Source organism: Diplodia corticola (genome assembly GCF_001883845.1).
Source record: "Diplodia corticola strain CBS 112549 chromosome Unknown scaffold69, whole genome shotgun sequence".
Taxonomy (NCBI): domain Eukaryota; kingdom Fungi; phylum Ascomycota; class Dothideomycetes; order Botryosphaeriales; family Botryosphaeriaceae; genus Diplodia; species Diplodia corticola.
Genome location: NW_017971548.1, coordinates 19,695 through 46,968, shown reverse-complemented (window position 1 = coordinate 46,968; position 27,274 = coordinate 19,695). Strand labels below are relative to the sequence as shown.

The window sequence follows — 27,274 nt, the reverse complement described above, 5'->3', positions numbered from 1 at the left end:
TAGGCAAAACGGGTATGTCCTTTCCTCGACCTTCTTCCTCAGCCGCATCCTCGCTTTTCCCGTGTATCCATACGTGTGGTGTGTTTCTTGTTCTGTCAAGCGTTGGCGTCGGGGGGAAAAGTGATGGTTGTGCACTGTGATTGATGGACAAGAAAAATGACTGGGTTGTCAGCGCGCGGGAAGGGAAGACGCTGCTGTGTACAGAGTGCGTGGGGGGATTGAAGATGTGATGATTATGGTACGGATGGGTGGGCTGGGCTGGTCGGTTGGTTGGGGGAATGGAACGGGATCAGATGGGATGATGGAACGCATCTCTTTGTTATATTCCTTACTCTTCATTTCTGCCTCTCTTCTCTTGTGGAGACCCAAATATACAGCTATCTCTCTTATTCCCCCCGTCCTCTCAAGGCTGCACGAGCTGGGAACTTAATATGGGTTACGTTGAGTGAGCTGCTCGAGATATAGACTGCCGATGCTGGATGGAGGCTCATGGAAGGCGGCTGGGCTGCTTCCCGGCTTCTACTGGCTCGTTTTGCTTTTCAATTTGCATGGAAAAGGTAGTATAGACTTCAGACATAACAAGATTGAATCTTTTCTCGGCGCGTTACCGATGCTTTTTTTGGCGGGGGGCAAAGACGGTTCCTTCTTTTCGCCTGGTGAATGCGGCTCTGTCTAGACCGTTCTCGGCCGTCCTCAGCGACAACCTAGTCGATCTTGCTGCAAGCCTCGATATGTCAAGACAGCACTTGCGGCGCCACTGTCTCATCCTCTCCGCTCCGGACTCTAGGTATCTACGGAGCATCAGAGGAGACACGGCATCCTCGCCACAAAAGCCAGCCGCACGCCATGTCTTGACTGAGACAAAGACGGAAAAGCCAGTCTGCAAGTGTTGCACTACTCAGTCGTCGACTCACGGGGCACCTTTGCACTGCATGCGATAGTTTTTGGGCGGCAGTAGTGGCCACGACTTTTGCATAGAAGCTGGGGGGTGGGGGGCGCCAGCGCCGCCTCGTTTGTCATTGGCCAGCCTCGACCGCCCGTGTCACGTCAGGTTCCTTGTCACCGCGTATCTCGGGAGTCAGGATGATTTCCTGGCCCGGAAATTGCGTATGCCTGCCAATATTCTGGGCGCTGGGTCGATGGCGCTCGAGGCTAGGCCTGAAGGGGAATGGTCTGGCTTCCTCGACGGAACGACTCTTGACTCTCTTTGAATCTCGTGAGACGCGACATCATCATCATCATCATCATCTCACTTGTGTTCTCCCGACGCCCGGCATGGTCGAGAAGTAGAACGCGCTCTCGCCGTTAGAGGATCGATGGGCTCGAGTGTCTTGCAAGGGAAGGGGTATTCTGCCTCTCGGCTGGAGGCTTGCCTGCACTGCTCGACTGCCATGAGGCAAGATGTGATCGCAGACAGGGGTGCTGCTCCAGATGTGCCCTACGAAACCTATCTTACACTTGTCCCCAGGCTTTGCCGTCTGGGAGCTCCGTACACAGGGCAAGTGTTGGCGGTAGAGTAGGGGTTAGCAGCCCCTGGTCCGCATCCAGCATTCGTCCCGCATATGGCTGCGGGGAGATGGAGGGGTTGAGGTTTGATGTGTGTGGGCGCGATGCAAAATGTCGTGATTGTAGACCTGGTGCTATGGCGGGGGGAAGAACAGCTAACGGTGCCGGTATTCGGAGCTGATAGTGTGTGCCTTGCTATCTTGCTCAGAACAGTTGCCAGTGCCGGCGCACCACCTTGTCTTCTAAGGCTGACGCTTCCTTTACTGACCGTAGGTTGAGAGAATGTTTACTTCTCAGGGGAGCTAACTGGGGAGGAACTGGGACTTTGACAAGCTCGATGAATGAGACGCATTTCAGTCCAGGTTCTGCTAGTTGTTACTGCAAGATCATATGGAGAAAACTTTCTACAGGTGTGTGTAGGAAGAGGTACCGCTCGTTCACGGTTCGGGTCTTCCGAGATCCACCAACAGCGCCACTGTGCTTTATGACCATTCTTTCTGACTACAGGGAATCATGGATACTCCCAATCTCTGCAGGCATCTGTATCATATTGATGAATAGCATTGACTTTAGCCAACTGTGAGCCGTAAGCGCACTGAGATTTGTCGATTGAGCGTGTCTCAAATTCAGAAATCCATGCATTCCTGTGATCGAGAAAGTTGCCAACTGAGCAGTTCCCTATTGAGCGATTGAGAGACATCTTTCCCCTTATTGGCTCGGTTGTTCATTTTCATAACGTGCGGAAGGGTTCCATCAATCAATTAACGCTCCGGTATAATGATGCGCGCTTACATTCTACTCGTATAAGGCACCGCATTATCTGCCAAAGAAGACGGTATGAGGTATCATACGGTCGGGTTGGCTGGACAAACGTAGCTAACAAGTGAATGCAGACCAGTCCTTGGAGTTTTTCAATTCGACTCTTACCTACTGTAAATGCCTCCTGCAGTGGTGTTGACTGGTCCTGAGAACAGAAATGTGTACCGATATATCAGAGTGCACGCGAGAATTGCTGGAAGTGTTCGTGACACGCAATCACATGATGCTGAGATACCTGGCGTTTTAAGCCAGTGACAAGTATCATACGGTGACTTGGTACTTTATGAGGACGACAGTAAGCTGGACGAGGCAACCATCTTACACATGATTTTGCCAGACCATAAGTTTAGCTCTCATAACTATATAACTAAGCGATTGGTAATGTTTGGCCAAGATGCGACCGATACTCATGAATAATTTACCTAACGGCATGGTATAGAACAAGGTCCCAACTCCCAACAGCCACTGTTAACTGATCTATCTTTGTCTTCTCGTAGTTTCCCTCGCCGTCGGCGGTTACGGTGCAGCGGCTTTCTGGAATTGCGTTGGGACATTAATGACTTTTAGCAGCAATACCGACAGATGATTTATGGTACTACCCTACCTTGTTCAAACAAAGCATCATAACATTATACGTTCATTTTTTTGTATGGATCAGCACTAGAAGCCGATAATTCGTAAGTGAGTATCTTTGATTCATATATTCAGTGCAATCTGGCAATCTCTCTGATTTTTTGCTTTGAGCCTTACTTGCAGAAGATATTCGAGGAAAATTAAAGTTTTCCTAATGAGCCTTTGGATGAGGTGGAAACTCGCGCCGATAACATCATTGAGAACTACGAGGGACCAATTTTTGAAGCCGAGAAGCCGCCTACGAAGTTTTTAATGTCTGGCTCAACAAACTATTCAGAACACTAGGCTCAGTCGTGATCATCCGCGGCCATCGAAGCAACAAGGGATGTTACCCAACATTTACTTCAGTGGCTTGGTCCCTCGTGGCTGACTGAAGCAGCGGCTTCTCTATCCCACTTCACTGTGCTGAGCCAAGACGATATAATTTGATTCAAGCAATATTGGTGACTGTCTTAATATCTTCAAATGATGGGATATATTGGTAAGAACCACTGGAAGTGTTTGTCCGAAAAGAAACTTTTAGAATCAACGCAGCACGGTGCACTGTAAGGCAAAGAATAGGATTTCGGTCGATCAAATGATGCGAGCGAGGTAAGGGCTGGAGATTGCTTGGTGAAACGTGGCGCACAACAGGCGCACAGTATTCGCGGGCTACATGCATGTGATATGACCAGCTCAGACAGGTTGAAATTAGAGAAGTACGGACATTTAGCTCGTGGTCTGTGGTGCAGCCAATGAAATTTGGCATTAAATCGTGACACTGACAAAATCTCACTTCCCGACACTCAAGCGGAGTCAGCAGGGTAGGAACGAGACCTGAGCGGTTCAGCGGAGCGAATTTTACGAGGTCCCTTCAACGCATATGCATGTCGGATGTATTGACTGTCGCATTCCGTGCGATGTAATAGCATTGCCACTGCTTGAAAGTAAAAGCATTGCTTATAGTCAGTTTGATCATCCTTGTGATCAGTGCAACACTCGAAGCATGTGTATATCTTCTTCTAGAGTAAAGATCTTCTACACTGACTTCATAGGCCTTGCTACTCCAGTGACGTTCCCAAAAGTGGGTTCGATGACAATGGTGATCTACGATGGTTAGTGCTCGCCAGCATCATGAAACGACGATCGCACATGATCATCATAGTAGAATACGTGAAACTGCGCATCACCATGGTTTGAAACCCGTGGATCGGTCCTCAATATACACATACATGCAGAATCGGCAGAGGGAGGTATCCCTTCCAACTTGAAGACAGATGTGGTCATTTCGACTATGCGATGTTTGCGCTTGGTCCCCAACACCGAAGCATCCTCGGTCCCAGAAGTTCTTCCTTGATGAGGGCAAACGCAGCTAACAGGAGTAGACTTCTTCGCCGGATCTCTCACATTCTCCGCTAAGGCAACCCCGGCATCAGCATGTTCATCAAGGGAATAGAAAAACCTTAACGACTCACCATTAACCAATGACGCTGCGTAGCTTCATCGTTCTCTCCCGCTCATCTGTAGCACCGCGGCATGTGGCGTATCCGTGTGGATCGTACGAGGCCTACGAAAATCCAGCCGAGGCCGAGAGTATGCTGATTTCCAATGGAGAACGCGAGGAAAAGGAACACGCAAGTACAATGCAAATCATGACATTGGTAATCCGGTGTTGGCATGTTCTTAGAGAATGAAGCTGAAATGAGGGATTTGGAAATTTTATAGCAGAATATGAGCCCTGGGAGTTGTAAAGGGGCGTGATGTCTGGTCTTGATACGGTGGAGCGTGTGGTGTGCTGGGTGATGTTGAGGTCAGGTGGTGGTGTATCGGATAAGCTTTGGGATGAGCGGGGTGACTCATTTTGTGTTGACCATTCTGAATGGGTGGAGAAGCTTGAGATGGGTGGGTTGGGCATAGCGTTGGGGATGTTGATGAGTAGGTCGGTTGCTTTGTTACTACAAGATATCTGAGCCCCTTAAGCCCCCGCCGACGCTATATTACTCTTGTGGTAGGAGTTGAGTCCATTAGCCAGACGAACCTACCCGAGTTCCTGACTTACATCTGATGCCAGATATCAGATCCAGCATCTCCGCAAGACCGATGCGGATGGGTCTAACCCTCTTAAAGCCCACCGTGCTACTATGCTCTTATGTGAGAAAGTACGGGAGCAGGAGGAGGCATATGATCAGATCACACGCCCTACATTCTCGAAGTTCGACCCAAAAGTGAAGTAAAATATCTGCCACATATCCATCCGCCGTAGTGAACCGTTGCCACCCGCGAGCCTGTTGGTTATTATCAGAAATCACTATGGAGAGCCCCTACTGTTTAAGATCGCAGGTATTGTTAGCGGGGAAAAAGATGTTCCATGTAGCCGTCGTTCGTCCCTCACTCCACGCCCCACCTCACCTCAGCCCCTCGTCGTGGCACTCCTCGCCAAAGCAGCCAACGCTAGGGCGATATCGGCATGATTGGCGGGTCGCGGTATCACATCGATATCTCACGATACTATCGGGGCCGTTGTCCATTTACTTCAAACAGATTGTCAAGCCACCGGAAGATACACGAAAGAGCTGTCGAAAGCAAGGTACGCCGGGTCAACGAAAGATACGACATTGGGGCCAAAATGCTCTCTTGCCATGGGGAAAACGTGGTCAGAAGTGATCCCTGTCATGTTGAATTTCCTTCGAATTGCAAATTGAAAGACGCGTATCTCCAGACTGGCGCGGGCCGCGATCCGGCGATACACGTATCTGGCGCTTGGATGATTGGGTGGAGAAGGGCTTTTATACGTCGGCGTCCAAAGGAAGAGGGGGTGGATGCGGTCCAACGTGAAGCCAGGTCCTCCCCCTGGGGAACAAACCGTCGACGAAGGAAGGCGAAGCAAATAGTGTGAGTGCGGCTGCTGCCGCGCCTCACCTCCCAGAACAAATTCCGCCCGAGCGACACCGCTTCATCCCACAGAAACCCCACCCAAGGTACACGCAGGCGGACGCAAGCAATAACAAGCGCGCGTATGAGCTCATGATCTTCTCCCAGCACATCAATCGATGGTCATGACCATAGCCGATGGGCGACTGGCATTCTAGAACCACGACCTGCGGCACGGATCGTTCATCATCGCCGTGCGTCCTCCCCGGTCACCTTCTGCAAACGGTGAGTGTGGAACCCCTGTGGCTAATCCCGGGCAGACGCATCCGCCAAGGAAGCAGACAAGACGCGGTGTTCAATACTGCCCCTCCTTCCTTCACGGAGTGTCAAGCCACACGGCAAAGGCGGAAATTTGGCCATTGCCGGGTTAGCGATGACGAAATGACTGTGGCTTTCGAACGGGTGGCCGTCCGATACGAAGGGTGCAGGATGGAAGCGATAACGAGGCAGGGCGGGGGTATGCGAGAGTACGAGTACAATTAGTGCGCAGCGAATAGGACGAAGGGAGTATATTACGCCGAAATGTGCCTGGGCCGCTTTTTTCTGCTCGGTGTTCGCAGGCACTTGCCGGCCCTTTGCTCCACAGGCTACACGAGTTGTATAGATCCGGAGCTGGGATATTAGGGGCCCCGCTAAAAGAAGGCTGAGGTGGATTTTTTTTTTTCGCGCGCGCGGATTAGGAGACGAAAACGGTCGGAGTCATCGTCGCGGCGGAGCGGTCTGAAAAGGAGGCACGCAGGGCTGGCAGTTCTGGCGTCTTCCAGAAGACGAAGGAGTACTACTGTGTAATCCGTAGTGCGCGGGTGAGACAAGGTGCGACGACACCAATCAGCCCAAGATTGAGGAGCGAAGCGCTGCCACGCTGCCACGCTGCCACGCCGCCAGCGCGTCTTGGATTTGGCTCTGAAATAAGGTTCGGACATTGGCTGATGGTCCGGCGCTCGGCAGGCGTCGGGGCGCAGGAGGGAGAGGAGCCGGCTATTTTGCCGCACATGGCACCGGTCACGGCGAAGAAGTCTTCGGAACCCAGGCGTCCGCCGACAGTCTGGGCCGTCGGCGGCCTGGGCGAGCGGGTGAGTGGACGTTGTCGACGGGGGTCGGTCGGCACGAGCGTGCTGTTGGGAGACACGGCGGCGAGTCTCGACTGAGGCGGCCACTGCGCAGCCGGAAAACGAGGCTGGCCAGTGCGGCGGGAGGTGCCACAGCGTTGGCGGCTCAGGAAGGCAGGAAGGCGACCCAGGCACCCGCGCTGTCTGCACACGTCGCCGGCTGCTCGCCCATCACCCCATCGCCGATGATCCGCGCCGGCTCCGGGAGGTCCAGTGAACAACGGTGCCCTCCATGGACGCAGCGTCATCGTGGGCGTCGGAGATTTGTGGTGCGAAGGCGAGCATGCCCGCGCTCGGCTGTCTTTCAAGCATGGTGAAACACCACCCTGCTCCAGCCATCTCCAAACCACCTCGCCGGCCCGCTGACCGCCACCGCGCACAGAGCCGGCGGCCAATGTGCCACGGCAGCGTCGCATTACCGCCTGCGCCATCGTACAGCGCCCGACGCAGGTACGAGAATCGCCGTCCACGCTCCCACGCTGCGTCGCGCGCGCTGAAGATTTGCCGCCAGATTGACGGATCGCCCGGGCGCGTCATCGCATCGCCTCGCATCGCCTCGCACAGCCAGCCAAGAGCCGCCCGGCAAACGAGATTGACCTGCTGAGATAAGGAAACAGGACGGCCGGGATGCCGCGGCGCCGTGTGCGGGGGCCGCGATCACCGGCGCAGCATGGCCAAGGTCGTCCGATGCGACTCAGGAGACGGCGCAACCACCACCCGGGCGCCCACGCGCCGACGGGCAAGACGACGGCGTGCGGAAACAGGCGAGCTGCCGACCGCACCAGTCAGCCGCGCCGGCTGTGCCAGTCGTGCCAGCGGTGCCAGTCGTGCCAGTCGTGGCGGGCGGCGTGCGCGCTGCGGCTGCCTGCACGACACCAACGCCGCCAACACCGTCCGGCTCTTGGGCGGCCGCCCAATGCGCACGCGGCCTTGCAGACGGTGGTGAGCTGCAAGCGCCGCGCTCGCCGACAACATTGGCGCCGCTGCAGGTACGGGCTGCGGTAGGCTGGCGTGCTGGGGGGCGCCGGCTAGGGCCAGGTGGGTGGCGCTGTGATTGGGCCGTGCCTGGCTGCGGGCGTGGGTGGAGCGTGGTGGCCCCTGTCGATAGGCCTGTTCCTGGAGATCCATCTGAAATTGCACCAGGAGGGTCCACGGCCGCAGCCTGCCGCCCAAGCCATCCGCGAAGCCTTCAAAACTGTCGCTTTCTCCCCGCCTCTCCACCCTTTGCTTTGCCTTCCACCGAGCCTCTCGCTTTCGACACTCGTTCACCGTCTCTCCGAGACACTTACTTTCCTTACTTCCCATCGCTCTTTTTGGGAACATCGGCTTCTGCGGAATTGACTTCTGCACCTAAATCGACCAATCCTCCTCCAGAACGCTCAGTCCCCAGTCGCCTCTTCTAGCGCAGCTTCGACCATGCAGCTCACCAGTGCTCTTCTGCTGGCTTCGGCCGCCGTCGCCTCCGCCTCGGTCCACGCTCCCCACCACTTCGAGCGCAGGCAGTACGCCAACGGCACCGCTTCCGTTGATGCCGCCGCCGTGACCCCCGCCGACTTCACCACGTCGACCGTGTATGCTACCCAGCTGCACACCATCACCTCGTGCGCCCCCGAGGTCACCAACTGCCCCGCGCGCTCCGGCACCCCCGCCGTCGTCACCAGCATCGTGGCCATCAGCACCACCGTGTGCCCCGTCACCGCCACCCAGACCCCGGCTGGCGACGCTCCTGCCACCACTCCCAGCCCCGTTGTCTCCTCGGCCGTCGAGGGCAACGCTGATGCCCCCGCTGGCACTCCTACCCCGGTTGGCGAGACCCCGGCTGGCGAGGTTCCCGCTGGTACCCCCACCCCCGCCGTCTCCTCCGGCGTCGAGGGCGCCACTCAGGCTCCCTACCCCACTCCCGAGTCCCCCGTCTCGGCTGCCTCTGTGCCCTCTGTTCCCCTCGGCACTGGCTCCCCCAGCTCTGCCAGCGATGTCCAGGCTGAGTCCGCGCCCTCTGGCCAGTCGCCCACCGTTGTCACCAAGACCAGCGACTCCACCCTGACCTACACTCTGGGCACCGGTGCTTCGACCACTGTCGTTACCACCACCGTCAAGAAGACCAGCTACGAGACTCTGTACTCGGTAAGTCTATTATGCTTCAAGCCCGAGGCTTGCACACCTGCTAACTCGATTCCAGACTGTCTACGCCACCAAGTCGACCCCGGCTGCTGTTGACGCTATCGCTGCCTCTTCTTCTTCGGCCGGTCTCAGCACCATCTCCTCCACCTCCACCACCACCAAGTACAAGACCGTCTACCCCGTCACCCCCACTGGCTCTGGCGAGGTTTCTGCCGAGACTGCCGGTTCCGAGGCCTCTGGCACCTGCGCCCCCAAGACCGTCACCGTCACCGAGCCTGCCAAGACCGTCACCGTGGTACGTAGTCACAAGCACTTATTTCCATCTACCATTTTAACTGACTTTGCCTAGACCGTCGGTTCGACCGCTGATGTCAAGGAGGCCGCTGCCACTTCGTCGGCGCCCCTGACCACCAGCACCGTCTACACCACGATGCTGCACACCACCACCAGCAGCGACGGCAAGGAGCACGTTGTCACCAAGACGGTCGCTCTGTACACCACCGTCTGCCCCGTCTCGGCCACTGCCACCCCCACCGCCCACTCTGTCGCTCCCCTCCAGTCCAGCCACAGCGCCTACTACCCCACGCCGGCGTCCCAGGACGTTGATGCCGCCGCTGCCACCACTTCTTGTGCCAGCACCGGCTTCGTCACGGTCAAGGGCGCTGCCGCCCCCAGCGGCTTCCGCCTTCCGGCCAAGAAGTACTAAGTGCTAGAGTAGTACTTCTGACGGCTGCCAAACCCTCACTGTGCAAAGTATGAAGAGAGCGTACATACATACCACAAAAAGGCGCTGGACCGTTTTTTGGACATGAGCGAGGAGAGAGCTTGGGTTGGAGCTTGGGAGTCAAGAATCACTTTACTTTGGTTTTGTTTCCTTTACGTTTAATCGCTGGTCGGTGTTGCAACCGGACCGCGGCTCGGTGAGCCCGACCGATTTGAACTATTCACTTCTTCAACGAACCATCTGCTGTCAAGCTACTCGTAACTCGATAGAATCTCAGGGTTCCCCCCAATCTTCTTTACTGCCTTTTTTCTTTTCTTTTCTCGACCATCAAGCTCCTCCCTTTCTTTCCTCCTTGTTCTCAAAAAAGAGACTGGTGGAAAGTTTGCATTGTGTTTATTGTCTTGTTTTTACGCATTGTAGATCTATACCCTTCTTTGGTGCGCTCTTCAGAGCCACTCGCCGTTTTGTGCCTTTCCTTATATTTGTTTTTTGCTATTGATGAAGTTACGGAGACTGGAGCTCTTTCAAACCGAGCGACTGAGCATTTTCCTTTTTCGTGTCATTACAAACAACAGCATCACCAAGGTCGGCGTCTTTTCGTTCTTATTCTTTCCTTTGTTCGCGGCGGTTTCTGCAACCCACACAATACCCTCTTCTTCCCTGCACCTGTACCACAACAACGCACGTTTTTTTCCTTCTCTTGTTTCCTTGTCTTTTTGGACACTACCTGGGACCGGTTTCCTCGAAAGCGAAGAAAAGAGTCGGAAGGAAGGAAGGAAGGAAGGAGGCGCAGGAAGGATTCCTTTGAAGATATCAGGGGGCTGCTGCCGCCAGCTAGCTAGGATGAAGAGAATAAGAAAGAAAGACCCGTCTTCTGACGGAAGACTTCTTCCCCACAGCCAGATTCTTCAGCCTGATTTTGTGACATTATCTTCTCGGTTTTGCGATAAGTCGTGATGTGATCACAACCGATGGTGTTTTCGTTACTTGGGAAGCTCGCCGATCTGCCGTCGCGCGGACAAATCTTCTATGAATAGAACCAACTAAAATAAGGCAGCGACGGCGCCAGGGGCGGACATGCGGAATCTAACCATCGGGCGCCGGACGGAGAAACACCGGCGACGGCGCTTTGCGATGGGGAGGGCGTTGGTGTTTTTGGAGCGAAGGATCATTTGAGGCGCGTTTGCCATGTACTAGTGCTCTGTGATGGTCTGTTGTTGTGCCAGCGTTCGGGCCGGACTTTTGCTTCGTAGCGTCCGCCACCAAGGTTGAGCCATCACGAACGACATTGTGTTCCTGTTTCATTCTTCCTACCTCTTGTATATACTGTCCCATCTTTCTCTTCTCGCTTCATCTCCATCCAGCCATCCGTCTATCAACCGATCCTTGCACCTACTGCATCTTCGTCGCCTGCCAAGCTTCAGGCGGACGGTCTAGACCTCCCCCTCCCTCTCTTCCTTCCCTTCCCCGGTCTTTTATTTTTCCCTTCTTATCGCAATGATCTCATGTCATGGAGAAGCGGCAGGGGAAGAAGCCCAGAGAGGATATCGATTCTGCATGCGGGTAGACACACACACCATCTATCTGGCTCCGCGTCTCCCTACATACACACACACACACCTCCGTGTTTTGGTTCGAGCACGGCGCCCGATGTGGAGAGACGATACGGGGGGAGCGGGGGAAGAGAGGGGGAAGGCGGAAAATAGAAAACAGAACCAGTGTCGCAGATGTATTGCGTTGAAACGAGCACCTTCCTTGCTGTCTTCCTTCCCCCCCGGTAGTGCACTAGTCCGTGCGCGCGCGCACCCATCCACTCACCCCCACCGGGGGATTGACTGTAGGTGAGATTGGGGCTAGAAGTTGTTTGGGGTGATTAGCGCATTTGGCGCGGGGGGTGTTCCTGGCCGATGGGGTGGGAAGAGGATTCTGGGCTTGAGGATGGGGTGGTGGCCTGAGGGTCTGTTCGGCGCAGGGTTGGTGGTGGTGGTGGTGTGGCGTTGTTTGGTGGATGGTGTGGCGCGTTGGGTGGAGATGGTTGGTGCGGGCGGGGCTTTTTGGGTCGGGGGTTGCTTGGGGAGGAGTTGGTCAGTGTTGGTTCAGGTGGCTGGTATCTTTTGATTCTCTTTGTTGTGAGATCCGTGATGGAGTGTCTGAGGATGCGTGAGTGTCGACTGGGCGATGCGTTCACTTAGTGATTGGGTGGTGAGGGATGTTGATGGCTGATGATTGGCTGCGGGTTTGGGCATGCTGTTTACCTGTGCACATTACCCGTGATTAGAACTGAGATACAGTACTTAGCTTAGTACTCGATCGACTGTATTTATCCTTGACAAAGAGTAGTCTGCCTCAGTCAGTGTGCAATGAAACTGGAACACATCCAGCCCTTGCACTTCCCTCGGGACTGGCGCGGCCTTTGCTTGAAGACTGCGTCTCGGCTCCGATAAACCCATGATCACCATTCTGTAGTCATGAGAAAGGTTATCATTGTGCCACTCTGATGAAGGTAATCATGTTCCCGCGGAAACGGGAAAGGCACACCGAAGCCGCAACCTATGTTTTTTGTTCTCACTCTTGAACTCCCCGCATACTAAAGAAAGTCACGGCACCACCTCTCATTCAGCCTTTCCGTGTACTAAGTATCACCTACACAATGCATGGATACATCCGCAATGACTCCAAAACATCTACATTGGGAAATATTGACATTGGACACGAATTCCCATTGATGATGAAACTTCCGCCTCTCTCGGAGATCATCTACAAGCCATGTGTGAATGGATCGGCTGGAGGACTTACCCGCAGTACTTAGAGGTTGATTCTGCTAGTGGTTCTAGTCCTTTTAAATGGGGAAGGGAAGATGTAGGGGGGAGATTCGGTATTCGAATGAGACTGGGAATATATATACCAACCAAATGGAGTGTTTCTCAAGCAAGGGTTCAGTCAAAATGATCGCATTCCTATACCAGCGGCGAATAACCCACGGCTGCGAGCGGAGTCCATGCCACCGCATATGACGCAATACAAATGTGCAGGTCATACATAGCTTTCTTTGGTGTCTACAAAAACAGAGCGGCATCAGCCAATCCAGGCAGACACAATCGATGAGCCAATTCTAAAGGCCCATAGACAGAAACACCGCTCGAATACTCCGCTGGCTGCCGCAAGGTTGGACATGATGGCAACTTTCCTCCCCAGTGATGTCTTCACGGACCAGGATCGGGCTGCAACAGCTTGTTCGAGAACTATCTCACTCGCACCTGAGCAACACCATGATGAAGAAACCCAGCCGAGCAGCAAATGACTCTAATGTTGAAGGCTACGATTCCGGGAATGGATTCAAGAGACGGCTACGGTCGCAATTCGTCGGCCCAGAGTTATGATATAGTCTGCTCGATCTGAAATCTTTTGAGCCTTGTCTCAAATCTATGCCGCGTTTGAGCTTGCAACGTTGGATCGCAGGCCCGCAAGAACCCCCAAGAAAAATTGCAAGACCGTTCCAAGCGCACGTGGTTTAGAGCATAAGCCAATCCACTCCATACAGGGCGCTTGTCGCGTGCATAGATCTGAATGACAGTATAGAAAAACGGGCATGCGTCGCCCGCTCCGTCCTACTCTTTGCGAGTCGCACATTCATTGATGCAAACCGAGTTCAGCGTAATCGCGACTTCGGGGTACACTTTTCTAGAACAACGAACAACCCGCTCCCAGACTATCGTGCTTTTCTCATGCCCGGAACGTCTTGCTCCACTCAAGGTTCCACTCTCATATCAACATGATGAATGGCTTCATCACCGCGCGATCCAGCACAGCACCCTTATTCTTCCTTGATGAGCACCTGATTCGTCCTACATGAAATACCTCAGAGAATAGAAGAGAAGGATAGAAAACTCCACGAAGCCAGTTTGTTCATTAGGTTCTTCACCACCCGACGCCTGCGAAACAATCGAGCGGTTTCCAGGTTCCGAGATGAGAACTACAAGGTCTCGTCCCTTGGGCGTAATAAATACATTTTGCCGGAGAAGTGTCGGACCACGGTAGTCAAGAGCGTGTGGTCCCAAGCCGGTGACGTCCGGATTGCACGAGGTCAATATCATGAAGTTTTTTTTCTTCCTTTTTTGCAGATCAAGATCTCTGCCCCCTTCGCGGATTTACAAGACCGAGAGATTCGGGAGATCCTGGAGTATTCAAGTCTGCGAAGTGAAGTCCACGGAGTTATGTGAAATACCATCTGCTGGTCAGTCTGACTGGTATGGCCGTGTCGGTGCTCCACGAAGACATGATTGTGTCATTCTTGTCTAACCCGCTCTGTGGCAAAGGTGACTATGCCGGGTGTTTCAGTTACCATAACCACCGTCAATCAATACCCCCGGCCATGACAGTTACATGACGCTGAGCAGCACTTGCTCATGATGCTGAGAAATTCTAATTCTTACCAACATCACTAGTGTCGAATGTCGATGGGCTCTTGAAAGATTTGTGGCAAGCAACAGTGGACAGAAAGTATCGCAACAGGCACCCCAAAGCAGTCGTCATATACCATATTCAGTCCCACAGAACATTCCCACGCTGCCGTAAAAACGTCTGGCGGCAAGAATTCAGGAACAGGCATAGCCTCCCTTGGTAAAGCACGGCATTCGGCCCGGACCGCGGCTTAGCGCGTGCCATGACGTCTTTGACGCTTTCTCGCTCGTGGACGCCGAGTACATTTCTGATCAATAGGAAGAAAAAGAGGGGTAAGTTTCATTTCATCAACTGGCCGACACGGTGACTAGGCTTTTTGCGGTATTTTTAAACGAATCGTGAGAGACCATGGACATCCAACAAGCAAAAACCAAAAGGGAATCATCAACCAAACAAGCATGACAAAAAAAAACATGGCGGATCCAAAGCGAACCGGGTCAAGCGTTGTCGGCCCAGAAAGAGAGATATCGAAGAGCTTCAACACGGACGGAGAGAGGGCATCTGCACGTCGTCGTCGTCGTCGTCGTCGTCGTCGTCGTCGTCGTCGTCTTTGTCGTCATGTATGCCCTCTCCCTCTCTCCTCACACACGCAAACACTTACTTGACTGCAACCCCCTCCCCCTCCCCCTCCCCCTCCCCCTCCCCGCTCGACCATCCCACACAGCGATCCAAAAACTGCCCACGTATCAGCCAGCCAGCCAGCCAGCCAACCAGCCAACCAGCCAACCAGCCAACCAACCTACTTCCCCTCACCATCGACGCCCGCCTCCTCAGCCGCATCCGCCACCTCCCCCGCCGTCTCCGCCTGCTTTTTATCCTCCTCCTTCTTGCCGGCGGCGGCATCCCCGCCCTTGCCCTTGCCCTTCTCCTTGACGACCCTCCTCACCGCGTCGACCGTCGCGTCGGGCGCGCCCGACTCCGCCGCGAGCACCTCGCCGCCCTTGCCGACGACGAAGACGCCGCGGACGGTGCCTTTCGCGTTGCCGGGCTTGGCGAGGCCGATGGCGCGGATGAGCGAGGCGGAAGGGTCGCAGAGCAGCGTGTACGGCAGGTTCTGCTTGGTCTTGAACGTCGTGTTGGCTTTGGGCGAGTCGGCCGAGAGGCCGTAGATGCTGAGGCCGGTGGCGGTGAGGGGGGCGAAGGAGTCGCGGAAGAGGCAGGCTTGCTTTGTGCCTGGATGGGGGGTTGCTGGTTAGCTGGGGAGGGAGGGGAAATGCGGTGGTGGTGGTGGTGGTGGGTGGTGGATGGGGGGTTTGTCGGTGGGAGAAGGGGGATCCGTGCGCGAAGCGGGGTTGGGGTGGTTTTGTGGGGTGGGAATGAAGATGTGGTGTCGGAAGGTGAGGGGGGGAGAAGGGGTGGGTTGTGGATTGCGGGGCGAAGCTTACAGCCGGGCGTCGAGGCCTTGGGGTAGGTGAAGAGGACGACGCCTTGCTTGCTCTCGTCAACGAGCTTCTTCAGTGTCGTCTTGGTGCCATCGTTGGTCTCGATCTCGCCGCCGAAGCCGTCGAGCTCAATCGTGGAGCCGACCTCGGGCTTGCCGGCGGCGGCGGTCGACGGCTTGGTGGTGGACGAGGCGCCATTGGTCGCGGTTTCCTCGACTTTGTTCACCGTCTCCTCGACCTTGGCGGCGGCGGTCTCCACGGCGTCGGCGGCGGCTGCTTTGGCCTTGGTCGTCTTCGATTTGGGGCCGGGCTTTCTCTTGGCGGCCTTCTCGGGGGCGGCGGGCGGCGTCTTGCGCTTGCGCAGTTCGACCATGGTGGGCGTCGAGATGGACTGGCACGGGCAAGCTTGATGGCAGCGGTGCGCGCGCGGGCGGGATGCTCAGGTGGCAGATGGGAGCAGCAGTGGGCGGGCTCCAGGTGCAGTGAGCTGGTGGATGGGGGCGCGGGTGCAACGGTAACGTCGACTAGAGGTGGATGGGGTGGCACGAAGCAGCGATGTCTCTGTCGATGGTTCTGTCGTCGGTGAGCTGTGGGAGCTGTGGGAGCTGTGGAGCTATGGCGAGGAGCTGGTCCTTCCTGCTTCCGATCGAGCCCTTCTCCACCCGCCGCCGGCTTGCATCATCTCGGCCTGGCCCCGCGACGCTGCGCCCGCCGTTGGCCCGCTGATTGGCCGCCGGCTGCGACCTCCATGGACCCGGTGCTGGTTGCGGGAGCAGAAGTCGCGTCGCCTGCATGCGGTGAAGCTCTGCGTCAGCCGGCCATGACTTGCCGCATCATGTCAATGGCTGTGTGGCTGCGCCCTTCGCCGACGCGGCCGGCATATATCACTCGTACGAGGCGCAACGGAACGCAGCCGCCTGGGAAGCCGCCGACTCTCTGCTTCCGACCTACCTACACTCCGACAGCGGCACCGAAGAGCCGCTCGCCTGGCGCCGGTACCGCTGCGAAAAAAGCCGCCCGGACGCCACTCCGCCCGCTGGGCTCCGACGCCTGAGGAATCATCAGAAGACTATCAATCCACCAGCCGACGTCACCTCCCACGCGTTTTCGCCTCCAGTACCCTCCGATCCCGCGTCCGACCGCCGCACGCTTGACGTGCCTGCGCTGGCCATCATGGGCGTGCTTGGTCACGGCAGCGAGGGCGCCAGAGGTCACGGGTCCGCCCTGGTGGGCGGCGCTCAAGGGCCGTTCCGTACCGTCATCAGTTGATGAGCCCTCCGCCCGCCCAATCACCTCGGCCGTGTATCGCCGTCTGTCATCGCCCCTCTTTCCGCCGTGCTCGGGTCCAAGGACAGTGGCCCTGCACCGAGTCTGATACACCTCGCTCCATGACAGGCGTCAATCACACATGGGGATCCCCGACCACAACGCCCAAGCCGGCTGTCGCCCCGGCGGCGCGCAGGTCGGTGGTCCGTCTTCATCAATTCCTTCCAGACGTCTGCCGCACACGGCAGTTGGCCTGGGGTATGCTGGGCCCTCTGCGGCGAGATCACGTAACAGGAAACCACCCCCTGGTCTTAGCTCTCGCCTAGTTTTTACTACGTCCCGAAACTGCACCACCGCACCTGCAACCGCCGCCGTAGTCGCCAGATCTCTCGTCGTCTGTCGCCGCTCTCCCCTTGAGTCACTTGGCTGATGGCGCGCCGCGGCAGGTCTGGGTGCAACTCGGCCGTTGACGGACCCGCCTTCTGACCTGGAATCCACTTTGCCTCCCCCGGACCGGCTACTTCTACGGCCTTGCACGTTCTCTTTTCTTCCCGCCCCTCCCACGATCTGAACCTGCATCTCGCCATCCTCCACTCTGCCCGCGAAAGCCGACGCAACCCGCCGCTACCCTCCTCCACCCTCCCTAATCTCGCCCACCATGGGTGTCCAGGACCATTCCCCCGCCAATGCCCGCCCTAATGAGCAAGATCTGGCCATTAGTGCCGCTGCCCCGGTCGTGCGAGACGAAAGCAAGCCCACCGAGGCGGCCGTTGCTCTCGAGACCCGCTCCAGCACCTCGGACAGCCAGGACATGGGCGATGCCGAGAAGCTGCAAGATCGGCAAAAGGGCATTGACAATCTGGAGAAGGGTGTCCCGCCGCCCTACACGACTTCTGACACTGCCGTAATTGCCCCCGCTCTCATTGGCTCTTCATAGTCTTACTGATTTGGGAGTCTGCACAGGCTGGCGAGGTGAATCCCTTTGGCCATGAGGATGAGCATGCCGAGATCAAGTACCAGACCATGGAGTGGTGGCATGCGGGCTTGCGTGAGTCTGTCCTTTTGTCGCAGTCTTTCAGCTGTGCATTCTAACTCGGCCTAGTCATGGTCGCTGAGAACATCTCCTTGGGCGTCCTCTCGCTGCCTCAGGCCGTTGCCACTTTGGGCCTGTTCCCTGGCATCTTCATGATTGTCATGTTTGGTCTTATATCCAGCTACAGCGCCTTCGTCATCGGCCAATTCTACCTGAAATACCCGGGCTGCCACACCTTCGCCGATGCCGCCTTCATGATCGCCGGCCCCATTGCCCGCGAGATCATGGGTGTTGCCCAAGTGCTCATCCTCATCTTCATCCAGGCCGCACATCTTCTCACCTTCACCGTCGCGCTCAACGTCCTGTCGAACCACGGCACGTGCACCATCGCCTTCGGCATCGTCGGCTTCGGCATCTGCTTCATCCTCTCGCTCAAGCGCCAGCTCGAGAAGGTGTCGTACCTCTCGGTGCTCTCGTGCATCTCCATCTTGATCTGCGTGACGCTGGCCATGATCGGCATCGGCATCACTAAGCCCGAGGTCGGCGCCGTCGTGGCCATCAACCGGGCGACGGACGTCAAGTCCGGCATCCTCGCCTTCCTCAACATCATCCTCGCGTACGCGGGCCACGTCGCCTTCTTCACCTTCTGCAGCGAGCTCAAGAACCCGCGCGACTTCCCCAAGTCGGTGGCCTTCATGCACATCACGGCCACGTCCTTCTACGTCGTCGTCGGCATCGTCATCTACTACTACGCCGGCGTGGACGTCAAGTCGCCCGCCCTCGGCTCCGCGTCGCCCGTCGTCGCAAAGGTCGCGTACGGCCTCGCGCTGCCGACCATCATCATCGCGGGCGTCGTGTGCGGGCACGTCGCGTGCAAGTACGTGTGGGTGCGCTGCTGGCGCAAGCAGCCGCACCGCCTGCACCACAAGCGCGGGTGGCCGCTCGTCACGTGGATCGCCATCGTCGGCGTCTCGTGGTTCGTCGCGTGGATCATCGCCGAGGCCATCCCGTCCTTCTCGCTGCTGCTCGGCCTGATCTCGGCCCTCTTCTGCTCGTGGTTCAGCTTCGGCTTCAGCGGCGGCCTGTGGCTGTGGATGAACAGGGGCCGCTACACGGAGAACTGGAAGAAGTGCGTCCTCACCGTGGTCAATGTGTACATGCTGTGCCAGGGCGCCGTGATTTGCGGCTTGGGGCTGTGGGCGAGCGGTTCGGCCTTGTCCGAGGGGCAGGGCGGTGCGGCGTTCAGCTGTGCGGATAACTCGTAGCGGGGGTCATCTCTCTTGCGAGTTCGTTTCCCCCCCTTTTTCTGTTTTCTTTTTACTACAATGAGCGGGGTTGTTGATACCCAGTTGTTGCATTGCAAGGAGTTTGCATTTTTGTCGTCGGTTCACCGTTCATGTTGATGGGCTGACGATGAGGTGCCGGATGCTTTTCTTCTACTTCTACTCTTAAGCGCTTGTGGTTTTTCCCCATCACCTCTTTATATTTGTTACGATCTTTAAATCATGTCGCGTGGGAAGAGGGTGGCTTCTGCCAGTACCGTTTGGAACAAGTCCAGAGAGAAGATGAGAGAGATGAGAAAAAGCTGGCGCGCTAAAATATGTTTTTTTTTTTGATTTATCGCTACGGGGCGGCAAGAAACAAAAGCATCGCTGGTTTATGGACATTCTTCATTGCGGGAAAGACAAAAAGCAGGTCATTGGGGGTCTCATGGCGCAACAAGGGATGATGTCTAGACCCGTTGGTGGTCTGACTACATTAGCAGCATAATCTCATGATTGAAAAAGTCAACTTTTTTTCCCCCATCCTATGGGTCTCCTGGTTTTGTGACGAAAACTACTTGTGGCTCATCTTGGAGCATTGGCGGATGCTTCTCCGCAAGCGGTGGTGATGGGAGGAGCACGTCGGTCGCTACCACCGTCGCGGCAAAGGGAGTAGGATGCTTGAACGCCATGTGCCGGTACCTGAGAGGAGGGTGACGTCCCCGGGTAGTGCGACTGCGCACGCGGATTGCAACTGTCCCGCCATGTGCAACTAGCCTCTTTGGGCCATCCATAGCGAAGTCATTTCCAGAAGCAAACATACAACTGGTTGAGGGGTACAAAACGGGTTGCAACAGAATGAATCCGAGGTTCTGATTGGAATGAATGCAGCTCTGCTCTCTTCTCCCAGACACCCAACACCGCCGCAGCCACTCGTCCCACGCGGTTGAATTGTTTTCATGTCGGGGGACTCTCCATTTCAAACGGGAGAGCTTCCGCCTCGGTGGCTCTTCCGGCGATCCATAACGGCGCCCACGATCAGTCCCGAAAATATGCTCCACGTCAGGGTGTTCCTCAACACGTGTTCCAGGTCTGCATCCAGCGCCAATGACAGTCCAAGGCCGACGAGGAGCGCGAGAGCAATGGCTTCTTTCTGATGAGGCCAGTGGCTATGCCGATTGTACCACCAACAAGCGGCTAGGGAGTATATGATGCAGGCGGCGAGCACTATGAATATGTTCGGTCTCCAGAAACATTCATCGGTGCCGCCGACGAGCATCCAGTATCGCGAGCAGAAGGGCAGCGGGGTTTCCTTCCAGAATGTGCTGATCATGGACGATGTGACCATCATGGCGGACGCGGCGATGAAGTGTTCGTATGCAGATAGCCGTGTTGGTGATGATGTCGCTCGACGAGCGGTATGCCATCTTGCATATCTCGATTGGCCAGTCTCACAGGCATCTTCGGGCTCTCTGCTGGAGTGAGTAAAGGGGGAGAGGGAGCCGACGATGGATGTTGTGACTTACTGTTCCATCTCCATTGGCTGTAGATTCTCGTGGTGCATGGTGTTTAGTGTAAGACTGGGGAACTTGTGGCAGGTTTAGAGTTTGGACTTTCTGATTTGACGCTAAAGAGACCTTTCCACCAAGTGCTACCTATATACTGAGATGAGAGACACGAACGCGGGGCTGATGCGGCTCAGCATATCATACTGTGCCGCAGCGTGCTAAACATAAGGTAGTGATGGACGAAGATGTTATTGGCCCCATACTGATCATTCACATTTTCGGCTACCCTTGGGTGAAGCTAGACTTATTCAGTTGGCGCGCGGGTCGCCCGAGCGCTAAGTAGACCAATCATCACAACGCCTTCTGCTTGCTAAAGAAGGTATCCGATCTCTTCCGCCGGACAACGGGTGTTGCAGTCACCCGAGAATTCTAGATACTCTCACTCTGACAATGGGATGCGACATGAAGGGTTTATGCTGACAACACTTTTACCAAATGATGCAATGAATGTCTTGAGTGAAAAGCTGGGGCGTAAGTGGGCTGATGTAAGGCGCGTTGGAGCCACATCACCCCCATGCACATGTGAGATTCATCGACAAGATAGCTCATTCACGAGCTGGAGGATCTCGCCTATCTACGCGTTTAAATGGTTTGAGGTGGGCGGCGTAAGGAATTCCAAGGCCCTCGCTTCAGCACGCGTAGTTGAGGTGTGGCACCCCCTCAGCTGTGCCGCAAAATATGTAGCCAGATATCGATACACAGCCGAGCCATGAGACCCAATAGGAAACAGCCCCGATAAAAATAACGGGTCGAGTTAGGGAGGCCGGTTAAGCACTCATCTAGGTTCCGCGAATTGGGATCAGCGAAGAGTTGCATGGCGATGAATGTGGTGACCACATTCTGCAGGGGCTCTCCTGTAATCACTAAATCGTTTGCCTTTGAAACGTCTACGTGCTGCCTACTATTCGGAATGGCTGTACAACCTCAGTTTAACTCTGCTGAATTCGTCGCGATATGCCGCGATGAAGTCTCTCATTATGTTGCAGTGTGAAAAGTCGTTTTATTCAAACCTCCACGCGCAGCTACAACTTGCATTACTTTCAACGTGTTTCTTCCGGTCAGCCGGGGCATCAGCTGCCACATAGACCTACGCCGCACTTGATTCATACCATGAAGAGCGTTTGCTGATCCCTGATCAGTAAGAGAAAGTTGGCAAGAATTAGCGGGTCGGTTGTAATCCGATTCGCCCATGAGACTGCAATGCGACGTGATATGTGGGTCATTCAGCCACACGTCGAGAAATAGGACGGCTGCAGCGACTAATGAAGTCTAACTTGACGAGTGCTCTTCTTTTCAGATCCGAAGTCCGGCTTGGCGTGATGCTATGCATATTTGCGAGAAGATATCTAATATTCCGATGTTAGCCACGTCCAGCTCAGCCATTACGGTTGGAAGCGGAGTCAAAACAAAGGTAGCAGTTCAATTTTCATATTTTAGAACACCAATTATTCTAGTAGCAGGTTAATCTTCTGTGTATTTCAAGCTGTATCGAACCAAGACTAATGGAGATCCTTAATGTGGGTAGTTGAAATTGCTGCGGAGTCTCATCATATTTCCATTGCGCATCAGTGCTCATGTCATGCTCCAAGGTCGCTCCAAAGGTTTTCCGCTTACTAAGAAAGCCAACACGAGATTTAAGAGTGAAGTGTATCTATGCTTAAACACCGTCTGCCGAATGCAGACTGTTAAACAAAGCCAATGACATGAAGCAAGTCATTTTACGTGTCCCCTTCAACCCGCATCGCTTAAAATGGAGGCGTACCACTCCCGCGGACATGATATCGCATGGTATTTTCTATTAAAGCAGATTTTCGAGGAGCTGCACCATGAGCGACCATCTCCTTTTAGCATGGCGTTTTCAACAGTCTACGTCATGCTCTTTAACCAAAGACAAGGTACATGTAGCTGTTTAGCATATAGATACTACATCCATAAGCTAAACTTGGGAAACCTGGCTTGCAATAGAGGAGAGGTTATTGTCTGCTGATACGTCCGTTGACCAAAAGCCGCTCTCGTGCGGAGCTGACCAGTGTATTGGCAATTCTTCATCAAGCAATGTTACTGACGGGCGACTTTGGTGCCCAAAGCTGGCCTTCATTGTTTTGGAACAGTTTCCAAGTTGAGAGCTAAGATATGGCCAGTGCAAATAAGACAGCGGGAGAAGGAGTAAGGGGGAGCGTTTGTCGAGCCACCTGAAGCCACAGCGGCTGCCCTTGGGCAAACAAAGCTAGGATGGCGAGTTGGCAGTGAGCACTGGAGATATCTCTCGATTGAAGGATGGCATGTCCTAGTGCCTCTTTGGGTTGTGCACAAGCCACGTGCTTTCTTTAATTCAAAATTCACACGTGCACCTGCCTACGTCAATGGGTGTAATATACACTCTCCTGGCAGCCTCAAAAAGGACCAGATCCAGGTTTTCGAAGCACTGAATCCTACACCAAGACTTATGTGGCTGGTTTTTGTGACCTTTCTAATGTTCCGTATACTGCTGGTGCGTTTCTCCTGCTTGTCAGTCGACTTGAGGCAAAGGCACCAAACGCCTGGCCACATCTTCTTCGAGTTTCGGCAACAAACGCTGCTCAAGACAATCAAGTCAAGCAAGTATTGCACAGGACTGCTTCAAAACGACAATGATCATCATCATGAAGTGCCGCAGAAAACCATGCCTTCCCAGGCATGGAGACCACACCGAAGCTCCGATCGACAACGGAAGAGAAAGAGAAAAGGAGAGCCGACAGTCAGAAAGTTGACTGTGCTAGCTAGCGTCAAGCGGAGATACAAGTACTATGGCAAAGACTAGAAGCTATGTGCAACTAGCGGAAGCTGACGAGGATTCGAAACCTGCCCTCAACACAGGCGCCCTTTTTAACCCCCACCACTTTGCCGACCCCCCACCAAGTACATGACTCTGCCCCTCATCAACAAGCAAAACCACTGCGCAGCATCATTCCTCTCTCAGAAGGCTACTTCTCTCCATGAACTCCATGTGTCACGTCAAGGCACAAACGACGACAACGAAGGCCAAGGTGTCGGTGGGTTCGTTTCGCGTCGAACAGTTACGCAATCCAATCCAGGTTCTGCTCCAAGAGTTCGGCGCGAGTCTGTAGAGATTTGAAGTCGAAGGACATGGTAAAGAGGATATTTTATACATGTTTCCTCACCAAATCAGCCACCAGCTCTCAAATGATCACCTGCACGGTGTACCACAGTGGCGGTCTGGCAAGTGATAGCTGTCGAATTTCTCCCAACGGAAGAAAAAACCTCTTTAAATGGCCGGCCCAAGAATGAAATGTCAAAGGTAAACGGGAAAAGGCAACCCGGGTAGTGAAAATATATCGCGAACAAAAGAATTGAGGAAAGAAGCAAAAAAGCAAAAGAATACTACAAGAGAAAAACCGTGTCCAGCATAACACATGACAAGCGTAAAGAAGAATGAAGCTAAGAAAGAGGCATAAGGAGTTCAAGAACGAATCTCCCTTCCAGAGAACCCATCCTGCCACCCTAAAAGGCCACAACAACAACACAACCAAATAATAATCACACACGCACGCATGTCCCCCGTCCGTACGACCCTATCAACCACCCCTACTCAGCCTCCCCTCCTTCTCATTCCCAACCTTCACCAGCTTCTCCGCCGCACCCGCCTTATTCTCAAAAATCCGCCTCAAATCCTCCACGCTCTTCTTCTTGAGATCTAGCTTCCGCGGATTGTCACGCGGGATCGGCGGCGGCTCGAGGCTCGGCATGCGCTTGAGCAGGCCGGACGACAAGGCCCGCGGCTTCTTCGGCGGCTCCATCGCCATCGTCGCCGCGCGCTGCAGGTGGCTGTTGCCGGGCGGGGGCTGCGCCGCTGCGGCCGGGAACATCGGACGGGCGAGAGTGTTGATGGTCGGGCCCCGCGAGCGGGAACGCTGCCCGTTGTTGGCGTCGTATTCGGAGCCGACGTTTTCGGTGGAGAGCGAGGAGGAAGACAGCCGACGGGACAGGTCGTTGTTGGGAGAGAAGGGAGGAGAAAGTTCAGCTCTGCGGAACTCGGCGTCTTGGGGAGAAAGGGATGGTCGGCGACCGTAAGTGCCGTGAGCTGGAGGGCTTGCGAGGTTGGGCGATTGAATAGCGGAAAAGTTGCTTGAACCGCTCGACCCCGGCCTGGAGTTGATAGGCTTGCGATGGACGGTACCGGCCGCCGCGGCCGCACCTATCATCTCGGCCAGACCGGGGGGTGCGCGACTTTGCTTTGATGAAGGCTGGGGATTGTGGGGTTGTTGTGGGAATTGGGTGGCAGAAACGGTACGCTCTGGAGAAGAGACAGCACTCTCTGCGCTAGCAATCTGCTCGGCAGTCAGGGTTTTACGCTTTGGAGCTACGATGTGAGGAACGCTAGGACCAGGAAGTCGCCTACTAGACTTATCCTCTTTCTTCTCGTCCACGCTACGCCCCGAACTGCGAGAAGGGCCAAAACCATCCGTCGTTGCGGCGTACGTCAGTGGCGACTGGTTGTTGCCCGATCTTCCCCCCATTTCATCAGCAAGAATGGTGGAATACCGCGGGGGCACCTGAACAGATGGTGCTGGTTTGCGTCTTACAGGTGAATCGTCACTACCAGTGGGGCTCAAAGGTGTGTCTCTGGAACTTGATACCGACGGGCGCGGTGGCAATCTTGGGGCCGCAACATCTTCTGTGTTGTCCTGCAGGACAATACCCGAGAACTGCTTCTCGGAATCGGCGAACCCAGCATCTTCTTCGGACGGCGATTCAATACCAAAGTCTTCGGATCTTGGGCGAGGCCTGCGAGCCGACTCGAGGGGATCGTCATACTCCTTCGGGTCCTGCGGCGGTTGGAGATCACGCTCGAAAGTAGCGCTGTCAACGCCGCAGTCCTCCCGAAGGCCCTCGTCCCATGTATCAATGGCCTCGGTCATGATACGGCGAACCACGCTCGACATTTTGGCGTCTTCGATCTGGTCGGGCCCACATACAAGCGTCGGTGCAAAGCAGACCGCCAGATTCTCGGCCGACATCTTGTTGGCGTCCTGATGTGCCGCCACGATGCTCAGAAGGGGAAGCAGATGCCGGACCAAGATCTCGCGCGAGATGGCTGGGATCGCCGACCATTCCGACTTCGGCGAGATCAGCTCGACTAAAGCTTTACGCGATGGCGACTCGTCCGGATCTCCGAAGAGGCTCCGCAGCTCCCTGTATGCGGACTGGGGGAAGATGGGTTGACGTAGTTCGGCGTACCAGGTCTTGGTCAGCCCAGCCGCGAGAAATACTCCGTAGCAATCTCTGGCATCAACCTCCTCGACAATGGCCTTTGTGACATTTGAGTCGTCGAAAGGTGGAAGAGGCAGCATGACACCATTCTCTTTCCACAAGATGTACTTCTGGCCCCGATCGTATGCTTCCTTCAGGATCTCCTTGAGCCGAGAATGAGGCGGAATTCTGAAAATGCCTTCGGTCTCAATGTTAGGCTCCATCAGCAGGAATGTGCTGGTCTCTCGCAAGATGCGCGGTAGTCTTGTGCCGCCGCCGGCATTCTGAGGCAAAGGATTCCGGACCGAGAAAGCCCGGCGACCGCTAGCAAAAGGTGCGTGGATGTCCTGCGCCAGCCGACGGTCGTGAAGGTATGCAGACGGCGGTATCAACAATGTCTCAAGCGGGAGCTCTAGTGCGAGCTGGGTCAGGGTGGAAACTGCACATCTCATGTCAGCACGCCTCGCCGTAAGCCACACCGCCACCATATGCGCGGGTGAGCCCGAGCGCGGGTAAGCCAGGAACCGCTGAGCTCAGCGACCTGCACGTATATTCTAGTCCACTTCACTCCGCTCGTACGAGTACGGGGCTGCGGCTCATTTCGCCCAGACTTCTGCGCCAAGCATTCTGGGATATGGGGGTGCACTCACCATGTACGATCTTCCTCCTGAACTTGGGACTGACGATGGTCGAAAACATTTCCACCAAGATCCTGACCCAGCTTCTCTCGTGTACAATGTACAGCTTCTGCAGGCGCTTGCGCATGGCGCGGCTCAGGACGTGGTATGCCTGGATGAACCAGCCCCAGCCAGGGCGGTTCTTCCGGGCTCCAGCCGCACGCTCAGCATCGCCGCCTGCGAAGAAGATGACCTCGTATTCGGTGCCACTGAGCAGCTCCTCCTCGCCGGGCAGACGGGCCAGCACGTAGGGGAGCAGGCTGTCGAAGTCGTGATCGTCAACATCGGGCAGTGCGGCGGCGTTGAGGATGTAGATGGGGAGGCCGGAGTCGGAGGGGACGGGGGTGCGGTAGAGGATGCTGGCGGCGACTCTTGCCAGATCGTGGTCGTAGTCGGCGGAGGTGCGGGGCGGAGGGACGGCGCTGAGGGAGGTGCTGCGGAGGCGGCCCGCGCGTTGAGCGATTTGAGCGCGCATTGTCTTCCCGGACCAGGTTAGTCGGCGACGCATGTCCATAGCAGACGGGTGGTGGTGGTGAAGGGTATCGCAGGCGTG

The 27,274-nt window shown here is 55.4% G+C and overlaps 5 protein-coding genes across 5 annotated transcripts; 2 read left to right on the top strand and 3 right to left on the bottom strand.

Moving 5' to 3' along the window:
- Positions 1 to 8,393: 8,393 nt before the first annotated feature.
- BKCO1_6900014 (extracellular serine-threonine rich protein) lies at positions 8,394 to 9,804 on the top strand (the record flags this gene model as incomplete). The annotated part of the gene is made up of 3 exons (XM_020278432.1): positions 8,394 to 9,101; positions 9,157 to 9,393; positions 9,448 to 9,804. 3 exons carry the CDS (start codon positions 8,394 to 8,396, stop codon positions 9,802 to 9,804), a joined length of 1,302 nt encoding a protein of 433 aa, XP_020126229.1.
- Positions 9,805 to 14,760: 4,956 nt separating this feature from the next.
- BKCO1_6900013 (peroxiredoxin q bcp) lies at positions 14,761 to 16,038 on the bottom strand (the record flags this gene model as incomplete). Its single annotated transcript, XM_020278431.1, has 4 exons — positions 14,761 to 14,831; positions 14,885 to 14,958; positions 15,027 to 15,456; positions 15,669 to 16,038. 4 exons carry the CDS (start codon positions 16,036 to 16,038, stop codon positions 14,761 to 14,763), a joined length of 945 nt encoding a protein of 314 aa, XP_020126212.1.
- Positions 16,039 to 17,589: 1,551 nt separating this feature from the next.
- BKCO1_6900012 (amino acid transporter) lies at positions 17,590 to 19,229 on the top strand (the record flags this gene model as incomplete). The annotated part of the gene is made up of 3 exons (XM_020278430.1): positions 17,590 to 17,835; positions 17,895 to 17,979; positions 18,034 to 19,229. The coding sequence occupies 3 exons, from the start codon at positions 17,590 to 17,592 to the stop codon at positions 19,227 to 19,229; spliced, it is 1,527 nt and encodes a 508-aa protein (XP_020126213.1).
- Positions 19,230 to 20,205: 976 nt separating this feature from the next.
- On the bottom strand, positions 20,206 to 20,577 carry BKCO1_6900011 (uncharacterized protein; the record flags this gene model as incomplete). The annotated part of the gene is made up of 1 exon (XM_020278429.1): positions 20,206 to 20,577. One exon carries the CDS (start codon positions 20,575 to 20,577, stop codon positions 20,206 to 20,208), a length of 372 nt encoding a protein of 123 aa, XP_020126210.1.
- Positions 20,578 to 24,369: 3,792 nt separating this feature from the next.
- BKCO1_6900010 (uncharacterized protein) lies at positions 24,370 to 27,235 on the bottom strand (the record flags this gene model as incomplete). The annotated part of the gene is made up of 2 exons (XM_020278428.1): positions 24,370 to 26,483; positions 26,695 to 27,235. 2 exons carry the CDS (start codon positions 27,233 to 27,235, stop codon positions 24,370 to 24,372), a joined length of 2,655 nt encoding a protein of 884 aa, XP_020126211.1.
- Between the last annotated feature and the right edge of the window lie 39 nt (positions 27,236 to 27,274).